General features: G+C 57.0%; 3 protein-coding genes across 7 annotated transcripts; all 3 read right to left on the reverse strand.

Moving 5' to 3' along the window:
• Nucleotides 1-66: 66 nt before the first annotated feature.
• LOC132496828 (hyaluronidase-2) lies at nucleotides 67-10,267 on the reverse strand. Of its 3 annotated transcripts, XM_060109429.1 has the most exons (6): nucleotides 10,171-10,267; nucleotides 8,383-9,362; nucleotides 7,800-7,889; nucleotides 1,756-2,679; nucleotides 1,309-1,398; nucleotides 67-1,128 (listed from the first exon to the last, which is right to left on the reverse strand). In XM_060109429.1, exons 2-6 carry the CDS (start codon nucleotides 9,310-9,312, stop codon nucleotides 811-813), a joined length of 2,352 nt encoding a protein of 783 aa, XP_059965412.1. In that variant the 5' UTR covers nucleotides 9,313-9,362; nucleotides 10,171-10,267; the 3' UTR covers nucleotides 67-810. The 3 variants fall into 3 exon arrangements, with proteins under 3 accessions (XP_059965412.1, XP_059965414.1, XP_059965413.1); XM_060109431.1 differs by lacking the exons at nucleotides 7,800-7,889; nucleotides 8,383-9,362; nucleotides 10,171-10,267 and adding an exon at nucleotides 3,156-3,378; XM_060109430.1 differs by lacking the exons at nucleotides 67-1,128; nucleotides 1,309-1,398; nucleotides 1,756-2,679 and adding an exon at nucleotides 6,631-7,355.
• Nucleotides 10,268-13,703: 3,436 nt separating this feature from the next.
• TUSC2 (tumor suppressor 2, mitochondrial calcium regulator) lies at nucleotides 13,704-16,592 on the reverse strand. 2 transcript variants are annotated; one of them, XM_060110060.1, is made up of 4 exons: nucleotides 16,313-16,592; nucleotides 15,826-15,918; nucleotides 15,084-15,204; nucleotides 13,704-14,913 (listed from the first exon to the last, which is right to left on the reverse strand). In XM_060110060.1, exons 1-4 carry the CDS (start codon nucleotides 16,456-16,458, stop codon nucleotides 14,848-14,850), a joined length of 426 nt encoding a protein of 141 aa, XP_059966043.1. In that variant the 5' UTR covers nucleotides 16,459-16,592; the 3' UTR covers nucleotides 13,704-14,847. The 2 variants fall into 2 exon arrangements, with proteins under 2 accessions (XP_059966043.1, XP_059966044.1); XM_060110061.1 differs by lacking the exon at nucleotides 15,826-15,918.
• An 842-nt stretch (nucleotides 16,593-17,434) lies between these two features.
• On the reverse strand, nucleotides 17,435-26,298 carry RASSF1 (Ras association domain family member 1). Of its 2 annotated transcripts, XM_060110282.1 has the most exons (6): nucleotides 25,940-26,298; nucleotides 23,936-24,042; nucleotides 19,781-19,885; nucleotides 19,285-19,582; nucleotides 19,046-19,161; nucleotides 17,435-18,383 (listed from the first exon to the last, which is right to left on the reverse strand). In XM_060110282.1, the coding sequence occupies exons 1-6, from the start codon at nucleotides 26,187-26,189 to the stop codon at nucleotides 18,237-18,239; spliced, it is 1,023 nt and encodes a 340-aa protein (XP_059966265.1). In that variant the 5' UTR covers nucleotides 26,190-26,298; the 3' UTR covers nucleotides 17,435-18,236. The 2 variants fall into 2 exon arrangements, with proteins under 2 accessions (XP_059966265.1, XP_059966266.1); XM_060110283.1 differs by lacking the exons at nucleotides 23,936-24,042; nucleotides 25,940-26,298 and adding an exon at nucleotides 23,226-23,497.
• Nucleotides 26,299-26,371: the final 73 nt, after the last annotated feature.

Below are 26,371 nucleotides of genomic sequence, written 5' to 3' on the forward strand. Positions count from 1 at the left end.
ATTTTCCTGTGCCCTCTGGATCCCAGCGCCTGCACATTTTAGGTGCTCAATAAACAGCTCTTGAAGTTAGAATCATGTCTGCTTTATTTGTGAGGCTGTTACCTCTGAACGGATTCAGGCTGCAGTGCAGGGCTGATTACCGTCGACATATAGTAGGAGCCAAAGGGCTCCATCGCTATAGAGGTAGAGGTAGAGGGTAGAGATTCAAACCCAGATTCACCTGGGTTTGAATCTCAGCTGCTCTATTTTCTGCCTGCAACCTTGAGTAAAGTGCTTACCCTCCCTGTGTGTGCCTCAGTTTCCTCATAGCATCGTGTTAGGATTGCACAATTAAGTTAGACTACTTAAAATGCCTAGCACAGGACTTCGAAAGAGTAGGCACCCAGTGAATGTCAGCTCTTTCTTCCTTCCTTCCTCTCTTCCTCCCTCTCTTTCTTTCTTTCAGCGTGCAGGATCTTAGTTCCCTAACCAGGGATCGAACCCCCGCCCCCTGCAGTAGAAGCGCGGAATCTTAACCACTGGACCACCAGGGAAGTCCAGAACGTCAGTTCTTGTGATTGCTGCAGTTTAAAGACTGGCTCAATGTCTCTGGAGGAAATATTTTTAACTCCGCTGGATGGGTGCCCAAGGCTCTAACTCCTTATGCAACTATTTTGGTCTGTAAGCAGGTGTGAATGTGCTGGCATATGCTCATGACAGTGCCTGAGTGTACTTCTGACTGTGACCGTAACTCATGTGACTGTGCCTGTATTTGAGAAAGCTGTAGCCAGGTCCAGAATGCATTAGGTACTCAATGTGTGCATGTGCCAATCACCACATGCCCCACTGCTCACACCATGTTCCCATCCACCCACGGTAGCAGCGACATTTGAACTCCACAGCCATCTGCAACCGATCCTTGAGTGAGAGGGCACCTCGGAGGGTCAGGGGCCCACCACCAGGCGTGGACTCGATGGAGAAACTGGTGGGGCTGAGGATGAGGTGGGCCTTGGGGTGACTGAGGCGCCGGGCACAACGGCCATGGCCAGAGCACAGGACTTGACTGCACAGAAGAGCCCCACTGGTCACATTCAGGATGAAGGGCCCCAGTGTCATGTCAACATACTCCTTGATGGCCTGGCAGGATTCCTAGGTGGGAGGGGGAGCATCAGGACACCACGGCCATGCACGGGTCCACCTAGGGCATTGAGGCACTCACCTGCTGGTTAGCCAGGACTGCAGGGGTAAAGGGTGGGCCAGGGTCTCCCAGTCAGCCTGTCAGCCCCACTCCTGCCCCCACCCTCACCCCCATCCTGGGCTTGAGCTCACCTTGGTTCTTGTGTTCTCCCAGCTCACCCAGATCACCACTCCTGCTGCCCCCTGGGCTGCACTCTCCCCCAGGCTGTGCTCCAGCTCCTCCTGGGGAAAGGACAGCATAGCTCTGTGGGGCCTCCCTCCGTCCCCACAGCAGACTGCTGTAACACTATTGCATGGGACAAATAATTCATAGCCTGCTCTAGCTCTGGTGGCCAGAGGCAAGCCTGCCCTTACTCTAGCCTGTGAGTGCCATGCAGGCAGGGATGATTTCTTTCTGAAGAATGCTGAATTGTCTGTGCCTAGCACAGACCTTGGCACACAGTAGGTGCTCAAAGAATGTGAGAGGGAATGGATGAAAGTGTCCCAAGGCTAAAGTGCCCCAGGACTATGTGGCCTCACTTACCGGACTAATGCCTGACAAGGTAGGTTACAAGGTGGGCAGGGTCACAGGAGACTCACCAGGGGCAGAAAGCGGTTAGTCATGTCGTAGAAGATCTGGACGTAGGGCAGCACTGGCAGATCAGGGTACCCTGCACCCACGGCCAAACGGAATGCCTCACCCACACGGTGCTGCACAAACATCTGTGCCTTCTTCGTGCCCTCCAGTGCTGCGGGCAGGTAGATGCTGGGGTAGAGGGCACGGCTCTGGCCCCACAGCCACCCCAGCTGGTCATTCTGGGCACGGATGCCTGGTGGGCACTGGCCGGTGTAGTTGGGATTTTTAAAGTCATAGTTATAGCAGTCAGGGAAGCCATAGAAGCCCCAGAGGCCACGAGGCTGCAGTGCTTGTCCCAGCCTGAGGGTGCCTGCCATCCAGGCCCGCGCAGCCCCCTCGAACTGGTCCTGAGCTGCTGCCTCCACCCAAGGAGCTGGCCAGTCAGGGTGCTGCTCCTGTACCAGTGCCCGTGAGCGCTGCCGGTAAATGTCCTTGGTGTCCCAGTTGAAGGCCCAGCGTGGGCGCCATGCCTCCCAGTCAATAACTGCCAGCCCTGAGAAGTTGGATGCAGGCATGGCAGCCAGGATGTCCTGGAATGTGCGGACCAGGTGGACAGCCAGGCTGGCATTCTGGGGCAGGCCACCGAATACGGGCTCCCCAGCAGATGTGTAGTAAGGGTAGGTACCCAGCTGGGAGCTGTAGAAAATGGTCACGTTAGGGCCGCGGAAGGTCTGCCCTGGGTTGGCCACCACATCAAAGACACTGACATCCACGTCCACGCCATGCCTCTCTAGACACCACTGGGTGTTTGCATTCCAGATGGTGGCGAAGGGCCGGTTGGGTACCACGGGGTCCCTGGAGCCTTCGGCCATGCCGAGCAAGTTCAGGAAGAGGGTGCAGATGGGAAGCAGGTGGGCTGCCGTGGCACAGGGAAGGTCTAGGGAAACCTGGCCAGGGGAAGCAGAGCTGAAAGCAGGCCTTGAACTCTCTGACCCCTACTGAGGGCAGGCAGGCCAAGTCCCTTATTAATCCACCTCTGTTCTGGCTTCAGGTAAATATTGACCTGCAGGGCTCGGGGAAGTCAGAGGGCAAAGGAGAGGCATTGAGGGGAACATGGCCACTAGAGGGCACATCCGAGTTGCCTCTTGGGCCGACCTCTGCCCTCTGTCTCCCACAGGTCTTGTCCTGGCTTGCCCACCCCTCTTCCCCAAGGGCCACAGAAGCCATGACATCTGTCTTGAGAAGACTGGCTGAGAGCCAGGTCCTCAGCCCCCAGGCTGGCCGACTGACGGAGGCAGGGGCTTCCCTGTCTCTTCCCCCAGGAATCCTGGCCACCCAGGCAGGAGGGGATGCTCAGTGACGCAGGAAAGGTCAGCCCAGCCCTCCTGTACACCCGCCAATCTGCCCACTTGTCCCTGCTGACCTCAGGGCTGAAAGGCCTCATTCTCCAAACTTCCTGACCTCACGGTGAGGGCCTATGCAGGGCTCAGCAAGATTCTGTTCCTTAACTCTGGCCTCAGCTGCACCGTGACTCTTGGAGGAAGAAGCCGCTGCTGGAAACCCTGAGCTTTTGTAGGGGTCACCCCACCCAGTCTGGGGGCGGGCTGAGGGGCAGGCCCTGGGTTAGAGGGCTGGGCCAGACAGCAGAGCCACCTCTGCACTCCTAGCAAAGTGCCCTTGGTAGGAGGTGGGGCTAGACCAGAAGTGGCCCCTCCCACTCTGTCAGCACTGGGGCTGGACTTTGTGGCTTTACTTGGGATGGTGTGGGGATGGAAGCAGTGCATGGGGGCTGTCTGGGTGGCAGATCCGACTGGGCAGCCCTGTGTGTGATACTGGAGTCTGGGTGCCTTCCCCACGTGGCTGCATTATGACACCTATGGGCCCTAGGCACTTTCACCTTTGTGGACCCGTTCCTCAAAAAAACATTTTAGGGGCTTCCCTGGTGGTGCAGTGGTTGAGAGTCTGCCTGCCGATGCAGGGGACACGGGTTCGTGCCCCAGTCCGGGAGGATCCCACATGCCGCGGAGCGGCTGGGCCCGTGAGCCATGGCCGCTGGGCCTGCGCGTCCGGAGGCTGTGCTCCGCAACGGGAGAGGCCACAACAGTGAGAGGCCCGCGTACCGCAAAAAAAAAAAAAAAAAAAAAAAAAAAAAACATTTTAAGGGAATGGTTAGGACTCTGTGCTTCCACTGCAGGGGACACGGGTTCAATCCCTGGTCGGGGAACTAAGATCCCGTGTGCTGCGTGGCCAAAAAAATACATATTTTAAAAAATATATATTTTATGACTATATTGGCATAAGGACAGATATAATCCAGACTGAATTCATTATTTTATATTCATTATTCCTGTATTTTTTCTTCTGATTAAAAAAGATTAAAATTAAAACATTTTTGTGGGCCCGTATAAGTATTGTGGCCCTGTGCCTACAGTGCCTAGTGGATAAATCATCCCTCCTTTAGGGACCTGTGTCTGAAAGGCACTGTATTCCTGAAGTCAGGGCTGCGTTGTCACCCTTTGTATATGTGCTGGATCAGTGACTGTGTCTGTGTAAAGCTCCAGTTAGTGGACATTTGGGACACTCCACAAACTCCAGTAGTGTGTATGTGCAAGTGTGGGACCCAGTGCCTGGGACTTGGTGTGTGTGAGACCCTGTTGTCTTATGACCATGAGACCCCATGTTTGTGTGACCACGGGTATGAGCAAGAGTGTATCAGTGATGACGTGCTTGTTCATTCCTTTGTGATTTTGCTTGTTTGCTGATTCAGACACTAGCAACTGAGACCTGCTAGGTGCTCAGGCCCAGGCTTGCCTGCCAGAGTGGGGTGAATGAAACATCATGTTCCTGGCCCAGGTGAAAGCACTGAACAGCCCAGTCTGAACCTGAGCTCACAGCCAGGTCACAGCTGCGTGGGTCAGGTCACAGGTATGTCTGGATAACCTGTGTGTTGGCAGGTTACAGATGTGGGCAAGGTAGCTAACAGGTGTGCATGAGTCACATCTGTGTAGGGGAGGTCACAGCTGTGTGTGGGGTCACAGTTGGGTAGGGGAAGTCACAGGTGTTGGGGAGATAAGTCACAGCTCCTCCTTCCTTGCCCTCCCTCTGCTGGCTCCATCATCTTATGGCCTTATTGATCAACACCTGAATCTTCACTCCAGCCGGCATCTCCCCACCTCGGTCACGAGCAGCCAGGACCCCTCCCCTACCCCCACCATGTGATTTGCCATCTCCCTCCCAGTGCTACCACCCCACCTCCTCTCTGTTCTCTGCCATCAGCAGCCAGAGGGATGAAGGATCACTTTACAACCTGAATCAATATCGATCTGGTGAGGATTGCTTCTCCAGGCTCTAACCACACCATCCCCTTGCCTGCATGCCTCTGGGGAGCACTCTCCACTGTCCAACATCTGACTTGGTCTTGGCATCCAAAGTGCATCTCCCTTTATGCCGTCATACCCCTGAGGATGGCAGTCTTTGCTGGTGTGGTTCATGGGTGCATCCCCAGCACCCAGCCCAGCCCTGGCACATGTGTGTGCTCAGTGTGTTCACTGAACAGGTAAGATAGTCACCATCATCAGACAAAATCAGGCCTGGTGCCACTCTAGGGCCACCTGCGGCATACCCCCGTCACACCCTAGCCTCAAACTCTGTGTCTCCATTTGTGTTCTGTCTTCCTCCAGCCTTTGCCCATGCTTTGTTCCCAGCATCGTTTACCCCCCACCTTTCAAAACTCAGTGTAGGGACTCTCAATGTAGGGACTTCCCTGGCAGTCCAGGAGTTAGGAAACCGTGCTTCCACTGCAGGGGGCAGTGGTTCGATCCCTGGTCGGGGAACTAAGATCCCATGTGCTGTGCATGGTATGCCTCCCCCCCCAAAAAAAACAACCCAACCTCAATGTAGAAAGCACTTCCTTGAGGCTACTTCCCGAGTCCTTGTGGCTGGGGTGCCCTCCTCACTGCTCGACAGTTTCTTGAGTCTATCTCGAGCTGGTATTATCTGAGGGCAGGGGATCAGTCATCACTGATGACTGGAGGAATCCAGGAGGAATCCAGGAGGAATCCAGGAGGGAGAGGAGGAATCCAGGTGTGGGTCCAATGGCTGAGGGGAGGGGCAGGGCCCCACCCAGAATAACTCACTTCAGAAGCAGAGGAAGTGAAGCAGGTCAGAGCTGGTATGACTGCTCTGGCTGCTACTTCTCTCCCCGGTACAGCTGGGGACAAGCTATGCTCTCCCATGGCCATTACAGGGCTGACTGTTGAGGATGACCCCCCCTCACCCCATCATGCATCTCTGCAGTGGGACAGGGACTGGACCTCATGATTCAGATCCCAATGCCCTGCTTGCCTCCCCCTGACCATACCCAGTGGAGGACTCTGAGCCAGATGGGAAGAAGTGCGTGTGGCTGAAGTCCACTGTCCTTGGGACTGGGGAGTGGAGGAGACGCCCTTGCCTGTGAGAACAGCAGGGAGGAGTGATCTGGTTACCTGCCCAGCCAGGGAAGATCAAACATCCACTTTCCCCTTTCTTCTTGGGTGGGCAAGGCGAGGCGACTGGCACCAGCCCAGCTGGGGATACAGTACCAAGTAGGAGAAGCACAATGAGCCCCATCCCTCACAGAAGGTTGTACCCAACTGCTTTCCAATCAATATGGATAAAGCAAGGTCCTTGGTGTTGGGGTAGACTGTGAGTCCCTCCACCCCCAGTGGCCCCTGCCCTAGCAGGACAGCTAGAGTGGGAAGCTCTGGCTTGCAGATCCCAGTGAATGCATTTTACAGATGAGAAGTCCCCAGCAGAGAGTCTCACAGAGACAGAACTGAGCTCAAACCTTATATGGAAGACCCTGAAATCTCTCTCACATGCCCTGGCCCAGGCACAGACAGTCCAAGCAAAGAAGCAGTTGTTTCATATTTAATTTACAAAAGAGACCCCAAAATAATAATAATAAACTATTCAGGGGCAGGGGAGTAGGGTCAGGTCCTCCCCGGCCAGCTGTGCCCCTCTTCCTCTCTGGCAGGGAGAGAAGGGGCCTCCCACGGGACTGCCCCTCCCCCTTAGAACAGGGGGTAGGAGCTGGTACGGACACCCTACTAGGCATCCCAGGGGGCTCTGCCCCTTCAGACTCTGGTTTGTCCACCCCTTGTGGGCTCCTACATGCCTGGCAGAGAGCCCTTGCGGCAGAGGCCAGCTTGCCTGGCGGCTGTGTGAGAGACCCTTACAAAGTCCAGGTGAGGGCCAGGGCAGCCATAGCCAGCAGGCTGGTGAGGTGGGACCCAGGCCAGGCCCCACGGGCACCCCCAGCTGCCCGCCTGCGGTCCCACTGGCATTGCTCGCCGCCCCAGCCTAAGTAGCACTGGCAGCGAAAGTGCGTCTGTAGGTGGTTGCGGTCGGCCCAACTGAGTTCCCCCTCTGGTCGCAGCTGTGGCTCACCAGGTGCGTGGCTAGGCACTAGGCGGAAGCTGCTGGCACTGAGGTGCAGGAAGGTATTAGCACTGGGGTCACGGCGCACACAGCGCCCGTGGCCATGGCACTGGGCCCAGCTGCAATACTGGGCAGCCCAGGACACATTGACGACGTAGGGTACCAGCAATCGAGTCAGGTAATCCTTGAGGTACTGGCAGGTCTCCTGGGGGCAGAGGTCAGGGATCAGGGTCAGCTGTCTCAGTCCACAGGCCCAGATGGAAACTCTGTCTACACTGTGGTGACTGTACCTTCTTTTAACAATGCGTGCGCGCGCACACACACACACACACACACACACACACACACACACACACACACACACACGCAAGCCTGAGCCCTCATTGTTCCTATTTCTTCTAAGAAGGGGGCGGGGGCAGGGACTGGAACCCAGCAGGGCAGATGGGGCAGGGTGGAACTCAACAGCTGGTCAAGATAGCAAATCCCCCTTCCTAGGAGAAGGGGAGGGACTCTGTCTTCTATGTTGGGACTGGGGCTCCTCGGGTGGGAGACAGATGAGGGGACCACTTTGAGGTTTGCAGCCAAAAGCACAGACGCTCTGCCTGTCCCTGCAGACTCAGCTCCAGTAGGCTGGGTGGGTCTTACTTACCATGCTGGTGGTGTACCCCGCATCACCCCAGAGGATGACACCAGCTGCACCCAGGGCTGCACTCTCGCCAATGGTGGAGATGAGATCCATCTGCATGGGAAGGAGATGGTCACTGGGGAATATTGAGACCACAGGGTGAGAAGGACAGACAGGGTGGGCAGGCCCTAGCCTGTTCAGACCTGCTAATCTCCCTCCAGCCCAGTCTTCTCCTTCTCACCCCTAGGCAGCAGCTGTTTCACTTTCTCCTTAAATGTTTAAGCCGTTTCCACCCCCACTTCTGGCCTCCCATTCCCAAGCCAAGGGCCCACTTGGGCCTAGTATGTACCTATCAGGATGGACCACAAAGTCAGAATACTAGGCCTAAGTCCCTGCTCTGCCTGGATTTGCTGGAAAGTTCTGGGTAAATTTCTCAGCATCTCTGGCCCTCAATTTTTGTATCCACAAAATGGAGATAACAATGCAACCCTTTCATAGGGTTACAGAGAGAATAAGGTGAGGAGATGTAGAGTAGCCAGTAAACTTGGGGGCAGGAGGCCTGCAGTGGTTTCCCAAGGATGAAGGCAGGGCCCTGGGAGGCACATACCTCGCTAAGCCCTGTGAGTCCGCGGCTATAGGTGGGCCTCGTGAAGACGTAGACCGGGAGTGCATGGTTGGCATGGTGGGTGTGAGCCACGCGAAGGGCCTCCTGAACACGGAAGCTGACAAAGTTGCGGCCATGAGTGGAGGAAGCGAGTGTCTCTTCCAGGTAGACAGAGGGGAAGAGGGCCGTGCTCTCAGCCCACAGCCAGGCCAGCTGGTCATTTCGGGAGACCTCAACATCAGGGCAGCGGCCTGTATAGGTCTCCCAGTTCTGCACATAATCATGGTTGTAACAGTCGGGGAAGAGGTAGAAGCCCCACAGGTGCCGAGGCCGAAATGCCTTGACAAATCGCAGTGTCTCCAGCATGAACTGGCGTGCAGCGAACTCAAACTCATACTGCGCCTGCTTCACTATGCGGTCTGGTGGCCAGTCAGGGTGGCGACTGGCCACCAACTGGCGTGATAATCTGCGGTACACATCCTTGTCCTGCCAGTTGCGTACCCACACTGGCCGCCAGTCCTCCCAGTCGATGACTGCCAGCCCTGCAGGCTCCTGTGTACGAATGTAGCGTTCCACATGCCCCTTTAGCATCTCCAGGTGTACCCAGAGGCTGCCATTCTGTGGCACGCCACCATGCACAGACCTCGCCACGGAATCGAAGTGTGGATACATGCCCAGCCGGTCACGGTAGAAGATGGTGATGTTCTGGTTCACGAAACCCTCATTAGGTGAGGCCTGCACATCAAAGGCCTTCATGTCCTTTGGGTCCAGTGGCACCTTGTGGCGTGGGCCACAGTCTTGTGTGGGCACATCCCATGCTACCACAAAGGGCCGGCCCGTGAAGATGGGTGGTGCTGTGGGCTTCAGCTCCGTGGCCCATGCCACCGCCAACACCAGGGCCAGTGTGACGGCAGGGCCCAGGCCTGCCCACATGCTGGGGGCTGCAGGAAGACAGTGTCACCTGCCTGGCACTAGCTCAGGAACTGGGGGAAAGGTGGGAGACAACAAATCAGTCTATAGAATCCTGGAGGTGTCCACCCCAAACCCATCCATACTCCCAAAGCCCATGCTGTGTAGGGCACCGTGCCCAGGGTTGTTCAGACCCTGTTATTGGCTATAACATGTCTGAGAGACCACAGACCCCTGAGGCGCAAGGCAAGACACCCCCATAACTCACTGCCAGGGCTCCTTCCTAGAGCAGGTAGCCTACGGCTGGGCAGGAACTTGTTAGGTCTGTGACCCCTCTGAGAACTGGACGAATTGAGCTACAGACTCACTGCCCAGAGACTCACACATGACTGAATACCACCCCAGTGGGCCCCAAACCGAGGCCCACTCTACCCTGTGAAGTACTCTTGGTCCTGAGAAACCATAGCATTTGGGTAAGGCAAGGCACAGCTGATGAAGCAGCTAGGAAGCTGTAACACAGCCCCAGAGCTGGTATCTTTTTTAGCACCCGCCCAGCAGCAGAGTGAGGCTAACAGACTTTGTCTCAGCGCACTCTCCCAAGCTTGGTGGAGGCCCCGCGGGGACAAAGGGGTGGTGGATCTCCCACGGTGGCGCTGGCAGACCGGCATTTCCCTCTACAACTCTCAGGAATGATCGCGCCCGCGGGCCAAGCGGTCCGGGGTAAAGCCCACTCCACCTGGCCTTTGTCCGGGACCCCGCCCCCGCCCCGCACGTGGGGGCTGAACCCGGCCCAGAGTTGGGGGGGGGTCCTGGGCCTCCTCCCTGGGGGCTCAGAACAGAGCCCGCGGAGAGAGCCTCCAGGCTCGCACTGCCCTCCCTCACCTCGCGCAGGGAGCCGCCGGGACCTGCGCCATGGCCATCGCCATCCCCGCCCCAGCCCGGCCCGCTCCGGCCGCTCCACCAGGCACTGCCCCGGTTCGGCGCCTCTACTGGCTCCGCCCCCCCAGCCCGCGGGCCCTTTAAGAATTCAGCGCGGAGGCGGGCCCTGCGCAGGATTTGCGGCGGGGGCGGAAAGGTGTGCCTGACTTTCGGGCAGCCAGTGCTGCGTTTTGGGCTCCAAGGTCCCCAGATCCTCTGCCGAGGAATGTGGCCATCAGTCTGGGACCGTGAGACCCCTCCAAATGGGACTTTCTTGTGGAGTCTCAGCCGTGAGGGCCAGTCAGCCCCAAATTCCCCCCCGCAGCCTGCGGCCGGTGGTACAGTCCTCCCTGCTCTGCGACGCAGCCAGCCGCTTAAAGGGACAGCATAAAGGACGGGGGTCGGGGAGGGAATAAAGGAGGTGGCGTTCCGTCACCCGGCCAGAAAGAGGTGCTGTGGGACCCCGAGGCCTTGGCCGGGGGTAGTAGTGAATCTGGCTCAGCATCCCAGAGCGTAGTCTCCAGTCCTGGGGCCCCTTTGTATGGAAAGGGGGACGGTGACCAGAGCCGACCTCCGGTCTCGCAGGACAATAATGTGCCGCCCCCTACGGATCAGGGCTCCCTTCCCCCGACCCTGGTCTGAAGGGAATCCCCGCCCCCTGCCAGACTTGGGGAGGGGGCCTAGCACCCGCGTCTTAGCTCTTCCAGGACTGGGTGGAAGCAGTGGTTGTCCTGGCAACACGAGCTGTGGGTCGCAGCTAGGCCCGCCCGGCTGGGGCCAGTAAGCCCAGCGGGTCCTGGGGATAGGGCGTCCCCCTGCCCCCGACCTGCATCAGGCACAGGCCGATCCCTGGGTTCCCATCGCCCCCTGTCCAGTCTCTGGGGGGCCTGTGGGAGCCTCCAAGGCTTCCTTTCAACTCTGAGGAAGCTGCCACCCTTGCAGAAGTTCATGGCCAGATGGCAGAGAAAGCCGGCCCGGCCAGAGGGTTTCCCCTGGGCCTCTGCCCAGTATCCTAAGTCCTTTCGTCCTGCAAGCCCCTCCTTCCGGGGAGCAGGCTTGGAGCTGGAATGGGGGGAGTATTCCTTGCCTCTTCCTAGATCCGCACCCCCGGGATCCTCAGCTCCCCAAAGGGCCCGGGTCTGTATGGCCAGCCCATTCCCCGCCCGCGCGCCTGGAAGGAGAGGCAGGGAGCGCTGCTGTGAGCGCATGTACCAGGGTGCAGACCAGTCGTCTGCCCTGGGCTCACCTGTGTGGGAGTCCGTCGGCCCAGTAGGTCGGCGACCTCCCTCCTTCCCGGGGTAAGTCTCCAGACAAGCTACTCACACCAGCTGCTGCCCTCCGGGCAGCCCGCCGGCAACTTGATAAACCCCATCCCTCCCACCCGCTCCCGCCTCCCGCCCCGGCCCTTTCTCCTCACTTCCTGCTGCCCCTCAGAGAGGAAAGGGCCAGGAACATGCGCGGGGGAGGGGACCGCCTTGACCGTTTCCCTCCGGCATGCCCTGCTGGCTGGCTGCCCGCCCCACCCTTCCCCTGAGTAGGCCCTGGCCCAGCAAACCGCACCAGGTGACAGGAAGACTGGGGGACCTGGTTCAGGTGCCAGCCTCTCCCATGCTGGCAGCTTCCTTAACACTGAAAGCTTTTCTCCCCAACCTGCCCTTAAGGTTGAGGTCCATCCTCAAATCCAGCAGCTTGTGAGTGGAGAGGCCCTGGTGGTGGTGCTTGGGGAGGTCAAACTACTTGGGGGATGTTTGGCAGATGATCCCCCAAAGCAGGTGGTGAAGAAGAGAACCAGCCCTGGGGTGGGGGTGTTGGGGGAACTTACAGGAGCTGAGTCAATTTTTTTCCACTGAGAGCGGAAGCATCCCAAGTGTGACAGAGTGGACAATGTGTTGATGTGGGTGACTGTTGGGGGGAGGGGCAGGGCCTGGGAGGGTTCTGCAGGGTGCTCTCCTGCCAGAGGATGTTCCTGGGTGGATTTCACTAAGATGCTGCAGAGTATGGGGCTCCTTACCACATGGGTGAGGAAAGGGGTGTATTCCTGTGGGAAGGGGGTGCCCATAACGTGGCTAGCTCCCAGGAGGGCTGCAGCAGGGTCCCAGCAGACCCCTCCAGAGGTACAAATCTGCACACCCTCAAATCACCCTGAGCCTACCCACCCCCCGACCCTACCGGCCCACCTCCTTCATGCCCAGGCCCTCTCTCCTAACAGAAGGCTGTGTAAGACTGGAGGACTGGGGGAGATGGGCACATATCCTAGAGTCTACCCTGATGACCAAGGAGTTCAGGACATGGCATGGGAGGGTGGTGTCCCTGGACCACTGTGCTGGCTCCACAAGGGACACAGGCCTTAAAAGCTCCAAGGCTGGGGGCCCCTGGGGAAACAAAGGCCAGACCAGACTGTCCCAGGGCAGGGACACTTCCTCAGGAAGGAAGTGAGCACAGCCCAGTAGGAGGGAGTGGGGAAGCACAGCCATGACCCCCATTGTTTCCAGCTTTGGGGTCAGCTAGGGCAGGCCCAGCACAGGGAGTTCCCCCACACTGGGACAGTGGTGATGGGCTGCCACCCAGCATGGCAGAACCCTGGCCTTGGGGCAGTAAGTGGGAGGGACAGTGGAGGACGACGATAGGGCCTTATGCCTGGCATCTTATTGAGAAAACGGGAAGGTGCCCAAAGAAAAACTGCAAGTCCAGGCTGCAGAGGGTGATCCTGCTCCACACTTGACAAGTTTAAACCTCCAAAAGACAGGTAGGCCAACTTCCCAGACCCAGCAGCCTGTGTCCTTGAACTCCCTCCTCCCTTACTGGGAGATGGGCTGATGGCCAAGGGCTAGGCCTAGTAGAGAACCAGCCTCATAGCAGGACCTGAGAAGTGTAGGCCAAATGTCCACAGGGAGCAGGCTGCAGGTGAGAAGACAGGGCATAAAGGACCAGAGGAAGTACTGGGTAGCTGAGCTTTACCTGCTGGAACAGAAGCCCCAAGCCTACTCTCCTGGTAGTGCAAGTAGGTTTGGGCTGCAGAGCCTCGCAGTAGGTCAAGGGCAGTGGTACCCACTCGGCTGCTGTCCACCTAAGGCTGGGCCTTGGAGGTCCATGGGGCTCAGGCTGTGACCTCATGTGGGGTCAGCTGGCACAGCTGGGGGCAGGACAACTTCCAGACCTATGTGTGGTCACACTCTCACCTCAGGTCAGGCAGGTGGGGCCAATCCCTAGTGAGGTACCCCAGGGCCTTCCAATTCCAGGGGTCCCCGCTTATTGAACACAATACACAAGTACGAATGGCTCTCCATCCTGAGGGGGTCTGCAATGAGGTCTGTGTGAATACACTGCCACCTGCTGGTTGTGGCTGGAATGGCCGCAGGCTAGGCTCAGGCTCACCCTGGGCCTCGCTGGAGACGTGGGCAACAGGAGTCCCCCACCCAGGCCCACCTACTATGCCCAAGTGGTGGTCTAGATACTGGGTATCAAGCCTCAGAGATGTCATTCTTGTATGCAGGGTCTACAAATAATTTTATTGAACAAATAACACAACAGCCTTCCTAGATTGAGGGCTACCCTCCCCAAGCCATTTCTCACACGCTTAAAGAACAGTTTGCACAGTAAGGAATTAAAAAAAAAAAAAAAAGTCATTTTTATGTAGAAATCAGACTCTGCCCCAACATCCTGGACTAGACTATTTACAAGCTTTCACATTTTAAGTATTCCTTTATGATTGTTCTCTCCTTTCTGTCCCTACCCAGGGCTCCAGTACTTTTCTCTTACTGATCCTGAAGGGATGGGTACACTGTAGGGGAAGGGGTGGTGGGCTCCTCAGAGCTACTGGCACCAGCCCTAGGGTGCTGTCCCTTATCACAGGGTGGTGGATGTGTAAGGGCAAGGGGGATTAGACACAGTAGGTGGGATGTGGCAACACCCCATAGGCACAGGCATCCAGAACCCTTCCTGATCCCCATCCTATGCCCTCTCAGTTGGGGTGGGGATCAACAACTAGTTGCAGTGGGGAGGGATCAGCCCAGCCCGGGGTAGAGGGAGAAACCTCCCATACCTATTAACAGCCAGCAAACTGTCCATCCATCTGGGGGTGGGAACAGATGGGCAGGTAGGCAGGAAGAATCAGGCTTGTTCTGCCCCCAGCTTCTGTCCAACACAGGAGGAATCGAGGTAGCAAACGGCTGAAATGCTCCAACGAGAGGGTAAAGGAAGTGAGGGAAAGGAAGTTCCCATTTGTGTACAGCTCCCACAGCCCTGGGGCTGGAAAAAGGCAGACCTTACTTGTAAAGTGCTGTAGCGTCCAGCAGGGCTGGGCCCCAGGCAAGCTTGGAAGAATGCAGGCCAGGCAAGGGCACAGGAACCAGGCATTCCTGACCAGCATATGCCCTGCCATGCTCCTTGTAGGGATTGCTCGGAAAGGTGGACTGGTAACTCCGCCACCAGCCCTTGCCAGCCACCAGCCACCTCTTGTCCACATACAAACCAACACCCAACCAGCATTGTAGGACTGCCCTGCTCACAGTTGAAGGTTCCGGGCCAGTGGAGTTTATTCACGGTTGTGGCCCCAGCCTAGGTTCCTCAATGGAAGCCACACCTTGAGCCTGGGGGTTTCTTGCTGGGGCAGGGGGTGTTTATGCCTGCCACCCCTCAGGCTCACACCTCATAGAGGATCACAGGGAAATCCACGTGGATGCGGGGGGGATCCAGCTTCACGATGCCCTGCCGTGGAAACAGAGGCTAGTGAGGGCCAGCTCAGGGCCCCTACTCCAGGAAGCCTTCCTGTTCCTCCCAGCTCCTCCCCGAAGAGCCCCCACCATAAGAGCAGACCCCATCTGGGTCTACCTCCACACAATCAACATAGGCTCTATGACCACTGCCCAGCCCCTCACCTGAGGAATCAGGTTCTTATGTACCCGCCTCAGCTTGGCCCGCTTCTGCCCGTTCTTGGTGACGATTGTCTCCTCATAGAACTCGTGAGCCAGATCCCCATCCTCGTCATAGAACATGGAGCTGTGCAGAGGGAGAGGGGAACAGGCTGGGCTGGAGCCCCAAACTAGTCACGGCAAATGCCACAGACCACAGGGAAGTATGCCCTCCCCCAAATAGGGAGGAACAACCTTGGTGGGAGGAAGGGAGGTTAGTATGCCTGGAAAATCCCTTGCTTAGGATCTGGGGTCTACTAGAAGGAAGTAGGGAGTGGGGTGGTGGCCAGTGCTACTCTGTCAGACTATAAGAAGAGAGGCCATACCAAAAAATCACTGGTTTGTTCAGCAAGAGGAGCCATTCCATCAGGCCCTTGCCTTCACCCAGGGCTTCGAGAGTGGGCAGGATGGTGGCCTGGGCATGTTGGTCTCACTCCAGAAGACACTGCTGGCCCAGGGCCAAAGCCTGAGATAGCAGATGCCTGAGCTAGGAGGGAGCCTGAAGGGAAAAAGCTTGCATCCTCCCCCATCCAGGTGGCTGATGCAGCCAAACTGCCACTGTTGGGGTCCCCCTAGTAACTACAGCCAAATCTCCAGCATCACCTGAGTGTCACTCCCCAGGGCCCATCACAGCCAGGCCAATCTAGTGCTCCTGTCTGGGCCGCTTGGGGGAGGGGGGAGGTCAGTGCTCCAGATCTGGGAAACATACCTGGGTGAGGGTCTTTTTCCCCAGGCCCCATCCCCAACGCTGGGGACCAGTCCTGCTTTCCCGGCCACTACCCAGAGAGGTCCAACCCCACCACTGTGGGGAACAGAAACAGACAAAACAGAGGGTCATTCTCCTCGAGGGAGAACTGGGGGTGAGGGAGGATAGGAGCCTTCAGCTTGCAGGTTGAGATGGATGGGATGAAAGGAAGAGGTTCTGAAGTCTCAGGGAGGCCCTATCTTAGCTTCACCGTGAAGAGGACCTGCCCAGGACAAGCTTCAGGCCCACTCTTCTCCTCGGGAGACCTTCAGAGCAGCCAGGCCGCCAGGAACCGACTGCTCGGCTTTCCCCACCCCTTGTTCCTCTGGGAGCCTGAAATATGGGAGTCGTCCTGACTCGGGTGTAGGGGGTACAGCGGCGGGAGCGCCCCATGACGCGGGGCACCCAGCCGCCTGTCTGTCCTCCCGGGGGCGGAACCCCACGCCCTTACCCGCGGCGAGTGAATACGAAGGGGGGCACGACTCGGCCTCGCGGTCGCACCAAAGCTTGCTCAGCGACAGCCGCCTCCGGGCCGCCGCCCCCCGCCGCCGAGGCGAAGGGCCACAGGCCCCGAGCTTTGGAGCCGCTGGCGCCCATGTCAGGGCCGCCGGCGCATGGCGGGCCCCGCGGCAGCTTCGCTCTCACAGGGCCGTCCGCGCCGCCATGCCCCGCCTAGGCCTCCGCTCGCAGGTGCCGCCGCCGCCGCCGCCGCCTTCCGCAGGCTCCGCTGTCTCCACGGAAACCTCACTTCCGCTTCCTAACACTGCGTATGCTGCTGCCTCTGATTGGCTGCTTCTCTCGTCGGTCCGCGGGGCTGGACTAAGAGCTGCCCTCAGATGCTAGGTATCCCAGCATGCACTGCGAGACGTCAGGTCCCAGCAGGCCACGCTCTCTCCAGCTGGGGCAGCTTACAGCCTGGAAAGCGGTGGCTGTGTTCTCCACCTGGTTTCTTCAGCTTGTACTGCGGCTCCGAAATCCCCGACCCCCAGAGGTCAGGCTCAGCGGGCCTGCCCAACCAAAGCAGCACTTTAGGGCCTGACCCTAGGCCAGTTTGGGCAGTGCCCGTCTGCCCTCATTCTATCCCCACACCGTTTTTACGATCCCCACTGTGGCACGTGGCAAAGAAACCGAACCTAAGGAAAAATTAAGGAATTGGCTTAATGTAGTCGTATATCTACATTCAGGGCTGAAGAACTTCAAATTCAGAATTCTTTCCAGATCCACCAGAAGCCATGCTTCATGAAGGCAAGAGTTAACATATCTGTACCTTTGGTGCCATGAGCAGTGTCTGATCCACAGTAGTTATCTCAATATTTGGTGAAGCGCCTTCCACAGCTTGGAGTGTGTGGTTTCCCTAAGCTCTGGCTGCAGCCGATGTTCTTTCCCCCACCACGACCTGAGCCCCGGGGTTTGAGTGATAACTCAGTACATATCCATACACCACATCCTTCACAAATTTGTCCTATGGTCCCACTTGAAAAGGTGCTCTGAGCCTGTCCATCAACCTTGGCAGTCACTGGCATGAGGGGCAACTGCAGATGAGGGCCCATAATAAAGAATCCAAAAGCAGGAGAATTCTTAAATCTTTATTTAGCCAATTCTCTCAGACCCCAGGCCCTGATGACTGTCACCCCCACCCCTTCCCCCACAGGAGGCATTCAACTGAGGCCACAAAATATTACATACATTCGCACACATCATCAAAAATACCCAAGGGAAAGACCCTGGCTTTGACTGGCAAACAAGGCACAGACCTGGGCCAGTGCCCACACTCACACAGACCCTGGCACAGGGACATCCTCCTGGGAGGAGGCAGAGGCACTGTTGTTGCACCATGAGCCAGCACTCCCTGACCCCAGGGTGTGTGAGGAGTCAGAAGGTGCAGTAGAGGGAACCCTAGACTCTTTCTTGATGCCTGTCTTACCTTGAACACCCACGCTCGGTTCTGATAGGGCTGTCCTGAGACCCCATCCAAGACCCGAAACACACAACCTTTCACCATAGGTGAGGGCCCTCATCCCTGCAAACATGACCCTATTCTGTTTGTAGCGTCTCCAAGATTCTCATATCTGAGACACAAATTAAGGAGACTTCTGTCTCCTCTACCCCTGCTGCAAGCCTGGAGCAGCTTCCCAGGGCAACCCTGGCCCACCATGACCCAGTACACAAAGGGCAGAAGGATGCAGAGCCATGCTCTGCTACACCCACTGGTGGACACAGGGGGCCAGCTCCTTCGCTGTTCTCTGGGCTCATTCCCCCAGCAAGAGAGGGCCTCCATGCACACTCATTCCTTGGGCCACGTGGCCCTTTGCACACTCACACGGCACGCCCTTGGCGCTGCCTACTCTCCTCCTTCCACCCAGGGGTACGAGAGGTCACCCCAGGGGGCAGGCATGCAGGGCTTCCTGGATCTTCTGGCGGCAATACGAGTACTTCTGCAGGATCTGGCGGAGATGTTCCTCTTCCTCCCGCTGCAGGATGCGTAAGAAGTTGTGTAGCTCAGGCATGCTGAAAGCATCCCACTGTAGGGGGAGAAGGGAGACACAGGCTACAGCAGGCCACTGCCAAACCAGCAGGCTCTCCCCAAAGAACACCAGTGCATCACGATCACACAACTAGGATGGGGCTCTCTAATGTCAGGTTCTTGCCTGAATGGTCTGTGTTAGGATTCCCAACAACAATCCATATAGAAGATGGGCCCCACAAAGTAGGGCAGTCACCTCGTGGACAGGCAACCAAACCAAACATTCCCTAGTTACTTGTGAACAGGTCATGACCACTCTCTCTGAGTTTGATCTCACTCTGCAGATGCACTACCTTGGAGCTGTAAAGCTTCCAGGCAAAAGGTTCTAATGCCTGAAGGGGGTGCCTGCATGTTGTCCTGTGCCATCTGTGTGGCTTTGACCTGGCCTGAGATCAGAATGCCATCAGATGGACTCCTGCATCTCCTGAGGACTTTCCACAATAGGAAAGAGCAGTGCACCAAGACAGTTCTTCCTGGCTCCTTGGGACAAGCGCTAGACCTTGGCATGAGTTTCCTGGAAGCCTTCACTTTAGCTACAAGGCTCATGTACTCCTGGAGAGGCTTTGCAGGGCTTGTCTGCAGCCCTATTCCTCCTTCAAGCCTGCAACCCACCAGTCCTGCCCAGTCACAACCAAGAAACTAAGGAGGGCTGTTACTCACGTTCACCTCCCCAGAGTCGTTCTCCTTCAGGACAAAGCTTAGGGCCTTCTCACTGGGCCCTGCAAGGAGCCGTAGCCGTAGGGGCTGCTCATCATCTGACAGCTTCCGGAGGTACACTGAGAGCCAGGCAGGGGGAAGGGAGTGTTTGATTAGAGGCAGGCCCAGCCCCCTCAGCTCCTGCGTGCACAGGCACATGCATATATACCCTCACACATGGTGGGGTGGGGTGGGAAGCCCACCTTGGCCATGGCGCTCAGCCCGCTCAAAAAGTGCGAACTTGCGGGGGTCATCCACCACCAAGAACTTGCGCAGCAGGGCCTCGATGACCTCGCGTGCCCGTGTGCGTGACAACACATGCAGGTGCTTGACAGCATCCTTGGGCAGGTAGAAGGAGGTGCGGCGTTTCACAGCTGTACCCCGCCCTGGGCCCCGCCGGGCATCCTGCAAGGAGGGTGGCTTCTTGCTGGCGGGAACTGAGACAGGGCGCACCAGCTTCAGTTGAACCTTGATGAAGCCTGTATAGGAGCCATCCTTGTTCTAAAGAGGAGAAACCAAACCATGACTAGATGCCAGATGAGATGGAACAGATCTGGGCACTACCAGTCCACTTGGGGCTAGGCTGAGTGGGAATAAATCACTGCTTGGGTCTACCCAAGAATACCTCAGCTGTGACCCTTTGGGCATCAGGCACACAGTTGGGTTCCTGTCTCTCTTCAAAACAGGCTGTCAACTCACCAGGCTCATGAACAAGTTGCTGTTGATTTGGCCATTGTACTCCTTGATCTTCTGCTCAGTCTCAGCCTGAGAAAGGTCAGGTGTCTCCCACTCCACGGGCTCATCCTGAAAGATGGGCAAGCATGGACATAGGATCCTTATGAAACCCATTCCTCTGCAATGCATGTCACAGCCAAGGAGGTTAAGCCCTGGGTGGACCACTCTGAAAAATGGCCTGTGGGCAGCCTTTGGAAACTGACAACAAAGTTTGAGGCCTGATGAGAAGAACCCATCACTGCCCCTGGTTCTGCATGCTATGGGTGGAGACAGCCAAGGCAGAATCATTTGGCTTCTCTCTGCCACCTGCTTGGAGCCTCCTCAGCACTGGGTGAGGCCCTAAGGATACCTTAAAACCAAGGCAACTGAAAGCATGAGGCTAGGAGCCAGGAAAAGATCGGGGACTCTGAAAAGGAACAGCTTGATCCCAGCACCCTAGTTGGATGGGGTCAGGGTGTACCCTGGAGAAGGCAGTCCACTTTGCCACTCTGCTCTGGCCATGGCCCACTGCAGGGTGAGAGGTATGGGGAATGGTACACACCAGGAGCCCAGCAACCAGTGGGCAGGACGAGAAGGGCAACGTCTACAACCTTAGCCTCCTTGGTGGGGGACTTGGGCCAGCCCTGCATGTCTCAAACATAGTGAGGAAACCACTATGACATGCCATTTGATCTTGACCCAGTCTTCACAAATGGCAGCTTCAGGCCAGGATCCAATCTGCCAGAAGTTGGCATGGGCAGCCTCCTGGTAAAGCCTGTCCCACAACTGCCAAACAGGGAGGCTTATGTACCTCCTCTCTGCTGTCTAGAGGTTTAGCCCAAAGGTGTTAGCTTTACCACTCAGCCCTTCCTCTGTTCCTCCAGGGACTGGATTCTTGTCTGAAGGGTGGAGTATGGGCCAGGGCTTCTGCCAAACTCCCTTGGTCCCACTGCATCACCCTTACCTCCTGTTGAAGTCAGATAGGCCCTAGTAGGAATGAAAGTGTCACAGACACAGGTGAGATCATCACTGACCAATGCCTTGTCCCAGGGGAGTTCCCATCAGAAGGTCTCCTGCAGAATAAGCTTAACCTTGTGCTCAGCTCTGAGCCCAGGACAGCCAGGCTTCTTCCTGACTACTGCCTTGGAGCCCCCTAAGCTTAAACCATCTCATGGGGACAATAGGAAGGACAGATGAGGGGGTAGGGTAGGGTAGTGTCCACAGCCTTTTAGCAGTATGCTCTTTACCTAGAACCTGCTGCTGTTCAGTGGCCAGCAAGTACATGGCACTGAGGACTGAGGTTGGGGGAGGGGTGGGAACTGAAGCCGATTTGCTTCCCCAAGTTTCCAAAAGTCTCCTAGATGGAAAAGAGCATTGAGAAGTGAAAACTCTAGGGACTTCCCTGGTGGTCCAGTGGTTAAGACCCCACGCTCCCAATGCAGGGGGCCCGAGTTCCATCCCTAGTCAGGGAACTAGATCCTGCATGCTGCAACTAAAAGATCCCACATGCTGCAACGGAGATCCTGCGTGCCACAACTAAGACCCGGAGCAACCAAATAAATAAACAAATAAATACTGAAAACAAAACAAAACAAAAAAACTCTAGCAGAAAGCTTGTTGGAGACAGTGGGAGACCCTGTAGGACTAGTAAGAACAAATGGTCTGGACCCTGGAAAACAAGGGATCTGAGAGGTAAAATGAGGGCTGGAGGTTGGGAATAAAGGGTGGATGTGTTTGTTCAGGCCCAAGGAGAGGGCTTGAGACAGGAAGAAGTACCCCAGTGGGAAGGTGTGTCAGGATGGAAGGGGTGCTAGGGGCAGGAGGAAAGCTGAGCAGATTAGTGCCAGGGCAAAAAGGAAGAGAATTCTACTTACAGAACAGGGTGATCAAAGAGATGGCACTAACTCATTCCCCTTCCTTGTGATGGCTCTGAGCTCTAGCCTGGGTCCTTTCTCTTCCCTTCCTGGGTTATCTAGGAACCCTGAGCTGGGATGCAGTGACCTCAGTTCCAGCCCCTTCCCTTCTCCAGGTGAACCTCCCTCAGTATCTTTATTCATAGAACAAGGGACTTGGACTGGAGGTACTGCACTGTCCTCCCAGGATTCTAGAGGAGGAAGAGTATTTTTTTCCATTTTCCGAAGCTGACTGCTGGAGGAGGATTCCAACAGCTGTCCCAGAGGGATACCATGGAATTTCCCTTCTGCGACACTATAGCCACCCACCCTCTACTCTGCCACTGTCCATAGTGACTGATGGTTTTATTTTACATACAACTTGGGACTCCCCAGCCTCCTTTTCAATTGGTTAGTGTCTTGTGGTTTTCTTACCTTTCCACAATGGAAGATGGCTCAGGCCTGAGTGACACAGGGACAGTCCCAGGGATCCACACTCAAACCTTGCACCGAAACTCCGGGCTCAGCTTTCCAGGTATAGAATTTTCCCCTAAAGAGTTATCCACAACTCCCTTTTCTTGGCTCATGTAAGGAATTCTGCCCCACTGCTGCCAGGTATACTGAACTTTACTTCATGGTCCCCATCTCTCTTTCCTGATGGCCTGACCAGGGTGCTCTTCTGAAGTGTACCATCTCCGGAACAGTTATCTGAGCCTGGTGGCCACACTCATGGCACACATCACAGAGGTCTCTGATAATGGGGACACCTGGGAGACTCCGAGAGGCACAGCTGCTCCAGCACCGCAATTTATAGTCCTGGATTAGTAACCCCTATCTCTCTTGACCCCTCTCAGGGCATTTTACAATCTAGCCTTCCCCACCTCTTGTGGATAAAGTGTTCCTGGATGCTTACAGTCCAGAACGAGGCTTCCTTCCCATCCATTCCCAGATCCCCTTTCTCCAGGTCCGCTCTAACTTTACTATACATGCTGCCCAAGCGAGCACTCCTGGTCCACTGCAGAGGAGGAGAGGCTCAGAATCTTCCACAGTCCAGTAGCTGGTGACAGGCCTGGACCGGCAAGAGATGGGGACCAAGCTGGCTCCATCCAGGAGTGCAAACGGAGGGGCCTGGACCTTCCCTTGCCTCTCTCCTAAACACTTCTCAATTCCCGGAGAGGACTCCTCCCCCTCCACTTCCTCCTGGTCCCCCAGAGAGGGGGTGGGAGCGCCCGCACGCGGAAATAGAGGTGTTAGTCTAGACTGCGCAGTCAGCCTTAGTAATCGGTGGATAATGCCTGTCCCTGGTCTACCCCATGCCACTTAGCTGCTTCCCCTGGTTCAACCGGTCTGTGACAGAAACAGCAAGGCCTCAGCACTCAGTACCGACGCGCTGAAAGCCCAACACACGGTTCCGAGGGCTGGCCCACGCTCACGGCAGGGCGGGGCTGCCCACAAGCTCTCGACCAGGCAACTTACCGGGGAGGACCGGGGTCCCAGCGACCGCCCCCAGCCCGCTTCCCGCAACCCCCGGCCCCCACCTGATCCCGGCGCGGCCTGCGCGCCAGTGAGGTACGCGCTGTGAAGTACTGCTCGAGCTCGGAGTCCGAGTCCTCCTGGCTGCAGTAACCACTGCTTGTCGTGCTACTCCAGGTCATCTCGAAAGAGGGAGTTCCCGCGTCCGCCTCGCCCATCGCCGCGCCCGCCGGTTCCCGTGCGCCCGTAGCCTCCCACCACCGCCCCAGGCGCGTGTGCGCGTGCGCCGGAACCAGTGTCCGCGCCGCAACCGTTAACACTGAAACGTAGACAGCGCGGATCTAGCTCTCATCTCGTTGGAAGACGAATGTCGAAGGGCGGGGCCACACGCGCCTCGCCTCCAGGAATGATCTCATCGCTCGGGCAGCTCAGCTCAGCTCAGCTCCGCCTCGCAGGCCCCACCTCCCACAGGGGAACTAGTTGGAACGTGTGCGCATGTGCACCAGCGTGGCCTCAAGGGCGGATGCGGCTGTGGGAAGGTACGGAAATTGTGCTTACTCGGAGCCTCGGTGGCTCCGAGCGGTAAGGGCCGATTCAGCACCACCGGCACACCTTCGAGCCCGCGCGCAGAATTAGCTACTCTCTGCCGCCGGGAAGTCGGCTATCAGAACGTTCATTGCGCGTAGGGCCAGGCGGCCCTAGGGAACGCCTGCAATGTGGCCCGCTCGTCTGCGCATACCTGCCTTGCCTGTAAGCTCCCCGGTCCCGCGCTCACCACATTCGTGTCCCGCTCCAGCGCCGGTTCCCAGCCCAGGTCCCGGGGTCCGCAGCAGTCTAGGCAGACGAGCGCGCGGCAACGGTAGTGGCAGGTGAACTTGCAATCTGCAGAGAGGGCTGGCCGTGAGGCGGAGGAACCCCAGCACCAGCTCGGAGAAGCGTCCCGAGGGCAGAAGCGAAGCCCCGGGGTGAAGGCCGTTGCTCGCGGTGTTCTGCATGATCGGCCTTTTCTCAGGCCCCGTTACCGCCCACTGCTACGCAGATCTTAGTGTTGGTCCCCCGGCGTCTTGAAACTGGCGGGAAGGCCTCAGGCGGTTAGGGATCCAGGCCTGCTCAACAGTTGCATTTCTAGAGCCTAGGGCAGAACTTCTCCCTTCCTCATTATCAGCGTCCCTCCCTCCGCCCATTTACTTGAAGGGAAAAAATTAAAATCTTTTAACCCAGTGCCCCCCCTCTAGTTGTCATTTGTTTCTACTCCCCTCACACCAAAAACTTACCAACACTGGTCTACAAACACTTAATTCCTCGCCTTCACCCTCTACCCATTCCGGTCAGGCGTGCCCCTCCCTCCAGGAAACTCCTGCGCACCGCCGAATCCGGCGGTCCTGTCACCGTCTTCACCTCCTCAGCATCGTCTGATGCTTGCTCCCGGGGGCCCCCACTACCCCGGTTTTCCTCCCACCCCCCTGCAGCTCCTGCTCAGCTCCTTTAGTTCTGTTTCAACTTCTAGATCTAATGGTGGAGTGTCCGAGGCTCAGTTCTGATCGCTTCCCTTTTCTGTGTACGCTGACCTACCCCAGATCCAAGGCTTCCATCACTGACCTCCCCACTGAGATCAAATCCTATGTGTCACTATCTTCATTTGGATGTCTAATAAACATTTCAACCCAACATGCCCAGAATTTAACTCACTTTCCTACCCCTTTTAATTCTTCACTTTTCCTCACCCTTACCCTTGCCAGTGTTCCTCAGCTCAGCAAAAGTCACTACCATTCTCCCAGTTGAGGCAAAACAAAACAAAACCACCCCAACTCATCCTTGATTCCGCCCTTGTTTCTGCCTCTGACACACACCCAAATTGTCCTGTTTTTCATTTCCATGGCCACTTTATTTCTCCTTGGGAACACTGCTGTATCCGAGCCCTTGTTCATGCTTTGTATTCTGTCACAACTCCCGTGCTCCTCCCAGCTGAATAAGGGACAAACTCCTGTACTAGATGAGAGGGTCTCCAGGCACACACAGGCTTGGGACACCTTCCCTAAGTTCCTAAATGGGCCAGAGCAGTGATTCTCAACCCAGGCTGCACATTAGAAGGATCTGTTTTTAAAAAATGCTGGTACACTCCCAGTGATTGAATCAGCAGGTCTGTGGTAGGGTCCAAGCATTGGAGGGCTGTAAAAGCATTCCAAGTGATTCTAGCTGGTATATAGCCAGTGGGAGAGCAACCTCTGCTTGCTGGTGATTCCTGGGAGGGCAGAAGCACCAGCTAGTGTGTGGCTGTGTTTCATGTTTTAGCACCTGGTTGACTGCACTTGCAATAGGTATTTGCTGAATACTCAAAACTCCTGCTTGCAGGGGGCCCACCCAAGGTTCTGACTTTTTCCAGGCCTTCTCCCATAGGTGAGTAAATTCCCTTAACGGCAAGGATTCTGCAGCGGGACTTGGAGAGTGAATCTTTGGGAAGGGGCAGGTGTGGGAATATGAACTCAAGAGACTGGTAGGCACAATGCCTTTCTCAAGAAGGGCCAAGGCACCCTTTAAAATTGAAAGCAGCACCTTGTTATTCACAGGCAACAGCCTCTGCCTATGTCCCAGACACAGGTGGAGCTTGGCAAGGTTATAAACCATTGGCCCCCCCTCTCTTATGCTATGGGGTAAAGGTAACGGACCTGGTCCGTGGGAACCGAACCCGCCGAGCCCCTCCGTCCCAACGGCCCTCAGCGACGGTGCTGCCCCTTGGCCACCCGTTTGTCTCCCGCCAGCGCACAGGGCCGCTACTCACGTGCGCACTGCAGGCCCTTGCGCACGACGCCCCAGATGAAGTCGCCACAGAGGTCGCACCATGTGTGCGTAGTGGGCCCCGCGGGCTGGAAGCGGTGGCCGCGGCCTGGGACCAGCTGCCTTGAGGCGTTGCGCGCTGTACCCGGCGCGATGCGCAGCGCGTTGGCACGCTCGAGCCGGGTGCGGCCCGGGGCGGCGCACCGCGCGGGTGCCAGGTCCCGCAGCTCAATGAGCTCAGGCTCAGCGGACATGGCCCTGTCGGGCCGGGAGTCCCGCCGGCTCTGGGCTCAAGAGAGCGCGGGGCGGGCGGGGCAGCGGGGCGGACCCCGATGCGGTGCCGCCCCCGGGATTCAGGCAGAGCGGCGGGAGAGCGGAGGAGAGCGGCGCAATGGAAACCTGGGCGCCCGGGCTGTGTCGGCCCGCAGGCAGAGTG

Source organism: Mesoplodon densirostris, chromosome 10 (assembly GCF_025265405.1).
Source record: "Mesoplodon densirostris isolate mMesDen1 chromosome 10, mMesDen1 primary haplotype, whole genome shotgun sequence".
NCBI classification, from domain to species: Eukaryota; Metazoa; Chordata; class Mammalia; order Artiodactyla; family Ziphiidae; genus Mesoplodon; species Mesoplodon densirostris.